The 9,477-nt window shown below is 38.3% G+C and overlaps 1 protein-coding gene across 1 annotated transcript; it reads left to right on the forward strand.

The window, feature by feature from the left end:
- The first annotated feature begins 4,119 nt into the window (after window positions 1-4,119).
- rpl10a (ribosomal protein L10a) lies at window positions 4,120-8,012 on the forward strand. The gene is made up of 6 exons (XM_088330624.1): window positions 4,120-4,204; window positions 5,546-5,617; window positions 5,689-5,769; window positions 6,710-6,858; window positions 6,936-7,108; window positions 7,793-8,012. Exons 1-6 carry the CDS (start codon window positions 4,200-4,202, stop codon window positions 7,961-7,963), a joined length of 651 nt encoding a protein of 216 aa, XP_088186750.1. The 5' UTR covers window positions 4,120-4,199; the 3' UTR covers window positions 7,964-8,012.
- Window positions 8,013-9,477: the final 1,465 nt, after the last annotated feature.

Raw genomic sequence — 9,477 nt, forward strand, 5'->3', positions numbered from 1 at the left:
ATCGTTTTCCTTTACAGTATCATTAACAAATAACAGTGTAGCAAAATCAGCAAACCACAATGAGATGTTTTTAAAGGGGAAGAGATCTCAAACTCCTTTTATTATAGGGCTTCTCAATTCTTTTCTGTACTTAATCACATTTTTTAGTGGAAGTACAATGTTGGCAACAAGATTCACTTGATATAATTGGAAATTATTTGAATGCAACACAAACCTTTTCTTCTTTTTCCCTGTTTTTTTCTACTTTTTTTTAATTCCTTTAAAAAAATCTCATTGTGTTTATTTTTTCCTAGCTGTTACTTTTTTCTTTTTGTTCTCTATTTACTTTTTTCCTTTTGTTTTTTTCTCATTTTTTCCTTCTTTTTTTCTCTTCCTTTTGTTTCTTTTTTTCCCGGCTTTTCACTACTTTTTCATTTTGGTATTTTTTTCGTTTTTGTTCTATTCCCCCCTTCCTTTGTCATTTTGTGCATAATTTTACATAATATTTGGTCATGTCTGGATTAAAGAAGCAAAAACAACCTGAAGAGCCGTTTAGGACCCGAAAGAGCCGGTTCCTTTTAGTGAGCGAGCTGAAGAAGCCGGTTCTCAAAAAACTCTACTAACTTTACTCAACTTCGTTCTACTTGGACCTTGACTTCAAAATACCGCATTTAGAACACAGCGTCAGTGGAACCCATGTATTTTTACCTTCATGCACTGTAACTTTGACTTAATTCGCTTCTTAATTAGCAATCATGAGCCCTCAATTTTGTGAGCTGGCTAGATTTCCTTGTGCGCTGAGAATGTGCGGGCAGTGCGCGATTGCTCGTTATTTAGGGTAACACGTCAACCTCCGTCCATGCCAGATCTACGCCTTTCAGCGCATTTTATTTCAAATCAGATTGGGTGGTAATGTCTTTAAGTGATGGCTCAATTCATTTGGCTTTGTGCTGTCCGCTGCCAATATTTTGAACATAGCAAGCCCTTTGCTTGTCTCCCTCCAAAGTCACAGTGAAGTGCTACGAGAGGAGATCTTTGTTTCTCTTTACCCCGTCTCTTTGCCTGTCCCCGCCCCGTGTTAAATATTTATCATCACTTGTTTGGAGCTAGTTTGGTTTTGACGAAGCGGACGTGGAACAGAAGAAAATGCCTATTGCAGAATTTGCTTTCGCATAGTCGCTAGGTCCAGAGGAAGCAAAAGTCATTCGTACAAGCACCTTGAAAATTATCACAAATTACAATACATGGCATGTCAAAAAGGATTACAAGTAAAAGACGAAGAAGGTGCATCTACAAGTGGACTGAATGTAAACAAACCTCCATCAAAGCGGCGTTTGCGACCTTCACGCCGTATGAAAAAAGTTAGCAATGGCACAAAGAAATAACCAGGGTTGGGTAGGGTTACTTTAACTGGATTACTTTCAATGACTTTTGGATGACTCCAATACCAAATATGCTAATAAAAGACAAAAGAAACTAAATATGAATAAAATGATGACTCACAACACGTGGTAAGCTTTCTCTCCTGGCTTTGATCTCCGGCAAAACTAACACAAAATGCGACAGAAACAAAATGAAAATAAATCCAAACAGCTTGCCAACATCATTTTTGCCGTTCCATGTATTCCGTTACTCCCCAAGCCTGCACAAAATTTTGTAATTTTATTCATATTTAGTTTCTTTTGTCTTTCATTGGCATATTTGGTATTGGAGTAATCCAAAAGTAATTGAAAGTAATCCAGTTAAAGTAACTTTACCCAACCCTGGAAATAACCAATGCTGTAACTAGCTAAAAATGTCTAATAGTGTCCAACCCCAAAACTGCATTATCGATAAGATGTAACACTTTTTATTTATGTAAGTTAACAAGTGAAATTTTAGTATAAGTGTAATAAATATTTGTAGCAGAAGTGTTAATAAGTTAGCAGGAATGGTGGGTTTGTATTTATACTTGAATACCTTTCTTGCACTGATGTACATGCTGCAGTAGCACATACTAAATTTTATATGACACTAATTGCAGACATGTCATGTTTACAACCTTAAAAGTACGTGGATTTTTTTAAGTGTGCAATGTTTACCTTTTTATAGTGTGCACAATTTATTTTGGTTGTTGTTTGTTTGTTTGGTGTGAGTTATTTTAAGTGCATACATTTTATCTTTTATACTGTGCAAATGTTGATTTTTTTTTAAGAGTTCATGATTTCCTTTTTTTGTTATGTTAGATGTTGACTTTGTTTGGTCATGAAGACATGTCAAAATGAATAATTGGAATGATATTTTGTGATGTTTTATTTTGAAAATTCTCCAGACCACTATTTTAATGAGCTTAAAGTGCTATCTGGTGCATTTCATAGGTGGGTAGGTACTTCTATCGATTGAAGAATTGAAAAGTTAAAAATGGTCACAGAAAGATTTCTTCTTGGCTCTTGGGATCACAAGAAGACCGCTTTTTCTGAGCAAAGGCTCCACGCAGGAACACAGGGGGAAATTAAATTAGAAAGATATAAGGGGCCATCCATCTATCCATTATTTGCACCGATAATCCTCAGTAGAGTTGCGGAGGGTGGTGGAGCCAATTCAGGCTAACTTCGGGCAGTAGGCAGAGGGGACACCCCAAACTGGTTGCCAGCCAGTCACAGGGAACACAGACAGAGAATTCACTCGTTCATTTTATTCATATTTAGTTTCTTTTGTCTTTTATTAGCATATTTGGTATTGGAGTAATCCAAAAGTAATTGAAAGTAATCCAGTTAAAGTAACACTACCCAGCCCTGTACACAGCTATGAGGGGGTAAGTCCATGCAAAATTTTGAACAAGACCAACAAAACCTTACAGCCCCACTGTGTAATATTTGACCACTAAATGGCACTGCATTGTCTAATGTAAATGAAAACCAGTGTCAGGAGCACATTATAGCAGCAAGATGCCAGACAAACATGGCAACGACTTCTAGAGATAGATAGATGTACTTTACTTTGTCATTCTTGTACACATGTATACAGGACAAAATGCAAATTATATAAATATTCCACTATGTAAAAGAAATGCAAATTTCTCAACCTATGATTTTTATTAACATTGGTATGATAGGCAGGGTTGGGTAGGGTTACTTTAACTTGATTACTTCAATTACTTTTGCATTACTCCAATACCAAATATGCCAACCCTGATGATAGGTAGCTCATGCATTTTGTTTTTTTATACTGATTGAAAGTTTTTGTACCACTAAGAGGCACTAAATATTACACAATTTCCCTTTGAACTGACATGGAGCCCGTGCAGGTTAGCTAAAATCAATGTGGTGAAACCTTCTTGTCCTAGTTTAAAGCCTCGCTGCAGCATTTTGTACTCGCTGCAGGCTTTTGATAGACTTCGAGAGACCGGAGAGTAGTACATTACAGTAGGCCTAATCGAGACGGGAGGTAAGAAAAGCATGAATTATATCAGGAGGTCATTTTGTAACAGAAAAAGTGTGATGATTGCAGGAGTGCCTAAATGTAAAAATGTATTGTACATCTCACCTGCAAAATAGATGGTAAATGTCAGTCTCACACGACACCATTTACTTGTTGACATTAAGAGTGATTTCTTGAACACGTCTCATTAAATCACGTGAGGTCCCGTGAGACTTGCCCCAAACACCCTTCCCTGACCTGTGAGACTATGTCATCTAGTGGTGATATACTGGTACTTCACTTTTTCTGCCTTACAAAACAACACCAAAATCCCAAAATATAACATTCTAACTAGTCAGCAACCCTTGTTGCGCCGTATAAAATAGTTACTAACTAATAGTTAATAATGAAAATAGTTCATAACTAAGGAACATTTTATTGCAAAAGTCCAACTTTATTATCAAATACAAATACACATATATGAAAAAAAAAAAAATGCTTTCTGGTATTGTTCAGGGGGCCGGACACAATGTGGAGGCGGGCCACATCCGGCCCGCGGGCCGTAGTTTGGGGACCACTGAATTATACTCTCAGCATCAGACGGTGTTTTTTTTAAACGTGTTCAAAAAATACATCTAAAAAATGTTCCAAATTTTTTTAGTTTTTATATTTAAGGATTTCTTAAAATAACTTAATGGCCGCCGAAAGAAAAAAAACATGGCGCGTGGATATGACGTAGCTCATAGCTGACCTTCTTATGACGTAACTTCCTTTGGAACCTCCTTTTTGTCGCAGCGAGACGAAGGCGTTAGGCCGCTAAAATGAGGTACGGCGTCTTCTATTATATTCATTGAGGTTTTAAGAACCCTTTTCGGTTTTTATTAAGCAGTTTGTCCATTTTTAGAACTAGAAGGAGTTATATGTGAACATTAGGCCATTGTGGGTCCTCGTTATGTACTGAATAATTTCCCTTAGCAGCGAGTAGTTCACCGGTGCGCGCCACGACGGTGTATGTAAAGATACCATCTTGTTGCATCCATATTAATCTGACAATTCTTGTTCTCTTTTAAGTCTTATAATCCGTTTAATGGGTGTGGGACATGATAATAACGTCTATATTTCAACGTTCATGAGATTTAAACGGGGTTAATGGATGAGAATGTGGTCCTGTGACTGGCAGAGCTCAAACGACTGATACGACGAAGTTTCATAATATAATTATTATTTTTTAATTCATAGGAGTCTGCGTTTTATTTGGGCCACTTTAGCAATCACAAATTATCATTGAACATTTATACTACAACCGAAAACTTAATGGCGTGTAACCCTTTCAGCGCCGAATATTTCATTTTAATGGGAATATAAAGTGCCAGCCAATTTTTGCTATTTTGACTCATTTTTGAAGGCCTGCGTAAATTTTAATTTTTGTTGCTTACTCTTAACTTCCCCCAAATATAAGAGTGAATTCGCTTCTCTCATTCTTCTATCTATCATTTCAGATTTCATTTCATCATTGTGTAGTAAAGAACTGTTTAACATTGCCAAGTTTTAAAGTTTGAAAATACAATTTTCCTAAAACAGAACTTGTAATCCAGTGGTTAGTTTTGCTATATTTGTGATACATCCAATATCAAGAGGGTACTTTGCTTGTAGAATATCGTTTTTTTACAAGAGAACTGAACTTTTCAGCCCATGCTGTTTCCGGGGAGGGTATCTCATGATTTGGACCACCATGGCGATCGCGGCCGTGAACTAAATGGCTTTACTGACAATGATGAAGGCACTTATTCATCTTTTTTAATGAATTAAGCATTCATGCATCAACAGTTTGTACTTAAATCTTTGCTTTTCTCACCAAACTACGCACTTGGGATATTGTCAGGCGAATACTCAAGGGCTGTAATTAATGATTGTTTCAGTCAAAGACAAATGTTAAACTTGTGTGATGTCTGGACGCTGGAAAGGAGAATGAAGTTTTTTTTAATGGAGTGCTAGTATTTGCGGGCATACCAACCCGGGAGCTATACACCCTCGATTTCTAGTGCGAATATGCCTTCGTTCATGTGGCAGCACAAGTGTATTGTAAATTCTCATTTTATTACAGAAGGTACAATAGATCTTTTATATCTAGCATAATTCGTAATTTTCCTCTTCACTTTTAATGCAGTAAAGTTTCGAGAGACACTTTTTATGAGGCGGTGAGGGAAATCCTGACTGGCTCAAAAACAAAGAAGAGGAAGTAAGTATTCTCAACCTAAATTGGCCTTGCCAGAGACTGTTCTTGGTGGTTAACATGTGTTTTTGTTATAGGTTTGTGGAGACCGTAGAGCTGCAAATCAGCTTGAAAAACTATGATCCCCAGAAGGACAAGCGTTTTTCCGGCACTGTCAGGTTGGAGCATTTTTGTTTCACCCAACCTTTTCCCTGCTTGTGTCTGGCCTTGTTGGATTGTTGAGTAAGGAAATTATGTGGATTATTATCCAAGTTTTAAGGTGGAGACAGGCCAGGCACATGCACAGAGAAGTTCTTTGGGTAGTCTGCTTGAGCTGATGCAGACGGACCCCTACCCTGGGTCTTAAACTGAGGGGAGGCTCTGAGAGGTTTAGCTATTTTAAGCTTACTTCTGAGCCGAATATCATATGCATGAAGACTCCTGGCTTTGTGTCAGTGTGGTAAGATGTTGACCAAACTGTTAGGAGTTACTGTGTGGGTTGCAAAGGTCTTGTACACATTTTAACCATCAACAAATCAAAACTGATGTGTTTGGCTAGAGTTTGGCTAGATTTGTGTCATGTGACCAGTGGTGCTCGCAAAACATCTTTTAGATATTCCATGTAAAACTTGATGACAACATTTCTGAATTGATCAGATGGGTTTTTACCTTAATGGTTTCCAAGAAATGTCATGTCAAAATGTGCCTGAGTTTTACAAAACACCCCGCATTCCAACATTAGTTAAAGGTAGGGGTATGTTGTTTGATGTGTCATTTGGAAGTTTAAATTAGAAAAAGAAAATAGATTTTCTCTATGGGTATTGTTACATTTTATTTTCTACTGTAAGCAAAGGTCTGCTTCAAGTACAGCCTAAAACACCAACCCATACCCTGAAAAAGATGAATTTTATTTGAGCAAGTCGAAGAAATGTATGTGCATGCACGCACCATAGAAGGATGCTGAAAGCCTTGCAATAATAATTTAAGCCAGACGATGGTGTCAGCAAGTAGAAAGTTCCAACACTGCCAACTTTTATCTTTAAAGCGGTCATGATGGGGGTACAAATCGGTTTCACCAATGGCAGACATGTTGACAATCGTGTGACTTTTAATTTGTAGATTGAAGACTCCTCCCAGGCCAAAGTTTTCAGTCTGCCTTTTGGGAGACCAGCAGCATTGCGATGAGGCCAAAGCTGCTAACCTGCCACACATGGATGTGGAGGCTCTTAAAAAGCTCAACAAGAACAAGAAGCTGGTCAAAAAGCTTGGTGAGCAAATTTACAGCTTGTACCACTGGTTGCTTTGCATTTGTTGAAGTTATTTAACGAATCTTTGGTTCTTCCAGCCAAGAAGTATGATGCCTTTTTGGCCTCAGAGTCTCTGATCAAGCAGATCCCTCGTATCCTGGGACCCGGTCTCAACAAGGCCGGCAAGTTCCCTTCACTGCTCACCCACAACGAGAACCTAGGCAACAAAGTGGATGAGGTCAAATCCACCATTAAGTTCCAGATGAAGAAGGTAAGATGAGATAACAGTCTTTGAAATGAAGGGTTTGTACGGGTGTTGGAAATCTCTAAATACCTGAATTTTAAATTTGTTGCTTGAATTTTGGGAGGTTGTCAAGTTATTTTAATTTGTACAGCCCTTCATCACAAGAAGTCTCAAAGGGCTGTACATACTATTAACCCATTCTCTGGTCTAAAACTTACATGAAAGCAAGGGAAACTTGTAAATTCTCTAAATGGTTGCCTCACAAGTCTGCTTAAAAATCATGCTCACCCTGCTTTTGGGTGACTTCTCTTTGTCAGCATTTATTTCCTCGTGATTAACAGCAGCTTTTATCCGTTTGTATGTCATTGTCCTATCGAGTTATTGCCCCTCTATGGGTCGGGGCGAAGAAACCAGGTGCATGCTACATCTAAGATAAACAGGGCACCATGAAATGTGTATTAGTGCAAGGATTACGGTGAATTTATTTTATGCTGCGGTCGACAAAAAATGCATACGTGAATCACAGGTATACTTGTGGCTCTGGAAAATAAATCATTCGCACTGGAACTTTTCCTTTTAATGGAACTGGAGAAACTGACTAATAGGCTTTGATTGTCTTTGAGGGAATGGGGATGCTTGTAAAAGGCAAGGTGTACAAACTGAAGTTGACTTTGAGAATCTTAAATCTGATTTGTTATTCCCCCACCTTAGGTGCTCTGCCTGGCTGTGGCAGTTGGGCACGTGAAGATGTCCGAGGACGAGCTGGTGTACAACATCCACCTGGCTGTCAACTTCCTGGTGTCTCTTTTAAAGAAGAACTGGCAAAATGTTCGTGCATTGTATCTTAAGAGCACAATGGGCAAGCCTCAGCGTCTCTACTAGATGAGTTTTTGTGCAGACAATTAAAAAAAGGTTTTTCCTACAAAGTTGATCCAATGTTTGTTTTTATGATGGAACCTTTTATTAATCTTTACTCTGTGCGGCATTCGTACGGGTGTTTTAAAACCCTCTATTGCTTGAATTCCCATGTCTGAGGTTTGGAAAGTGCTGGAGCTTTTTAGCAAAGAGTTTAGAATTGTTGCCGTTGATGAGTTTGCTTCGAATAACCTTGCATAAAAAAAGAACAGGTCGGCTTAAAAATGACGCCTGCACTTCTCTGCCGATTGCTGTTGCCATTATGGCTCAATGTAAAACTTCGTTGTCCCCTACTGGTCACACCCAGGCAACTAAGTCATGAAACACATTTCAAAATGTAACGTAAAAAATATTTACTTTTCATTGCAACAAGTATAGAATACTAAAATGAATTTTAAGCTCAATTTATACGTGACAAAAATTGACCATTGCAGTGTTCATTTTACCTGTGAAAAGTGATGGGTCCTGGAGACTCGCGTGCTCAAATCTATGGGTCCCAACAGAGATCTATGGGTCCCCAAAATTTAGTGTTATCGAGGTTGATATCGTAAATCGGCAACAAATGTAAAATATAAATCTATATTCATTCAGATTTCATCATCAAATTATTAATTCATTTTCTGCATCAAATTATTTTTGGTAATATACCGATTAAAGGGATAACCACAAACCTGTCTTTTTTTAAAATTTTCGCCTTTTATACTTCCTTTTTTTTTCTTAACTTCTTTATACAACATAATTCGTAATATCAATCAAAGCAAGTGAGCCGATTGAGAGCCGGCTCTCTAAGGAGTTGGGCCGAAAAAGCCGGTTCTCTAAAATGAGAACACAACTCGAACTGGAGGTCGGTGTGCAGTCGAAAACTCAAACCGCAAGACCAAAACAACAATGGCGGATCTGCCTGAAGAAAAGTTTGGAGTGCAGTAAATCTTTGTTTAAAAAAAGTAATCGGGTAATGATGACAATTTTGTGGCACGTTGATTTGAGACTATGCGTCCCCATCAAAAATGATGCGTCGGGGACGCGGGCAAACGAGAACACTGCATAGTACTAGACTAGTGTTCCTATCTTGTCCTAGACTTTTATGAAAACCATGATTTGCATGCGTGTGTTCGTATGTGGCTTATAGACTCCGCAAAATCTAAATTGATTTTCCTGAAAATTTACACAGTTGTTGTGCTTTAGGCCTCTGGGAGTGTCTTTAGCCCGGTTTGTTGTCAAGGTACCCCTGATAAATACCAACAAAATCAATAATCATCTGTTTTTTGTGCACAAGTTGCTCTGGGTTTAGCTAAAATTCTCACAGTAAATCAAGGATAAGGTGGCCAAAAGGCTACTGCCATCAATATGGAGAAATGGTGCACTTCTTTTGGTTTTTTTACGCTGGGGTTAACATTACTGGCGGACCACTGGACGGTACAATTTAGATCAAGGGCCTCAACTGGCCCCAGGGCCAGATTTGGACTTGCTTGCTGTAAATC

This window comes from Urocampus carinirostris, chromosome 3 (assembly GCF_059441175.1).
Source record: "Urocampus carinirostris isolate Australia breed hairy pipefish chromosome 3, RoL_Ucar_1.0, whole genome shotgun sequence".
Classification (NCBI taxonomy): Eukaryota; Metazoa; Chordata; class Actinopteri; order Syngnathiformes; family Syngnathidae; genus Urocampus; species Urocampus carinirostris.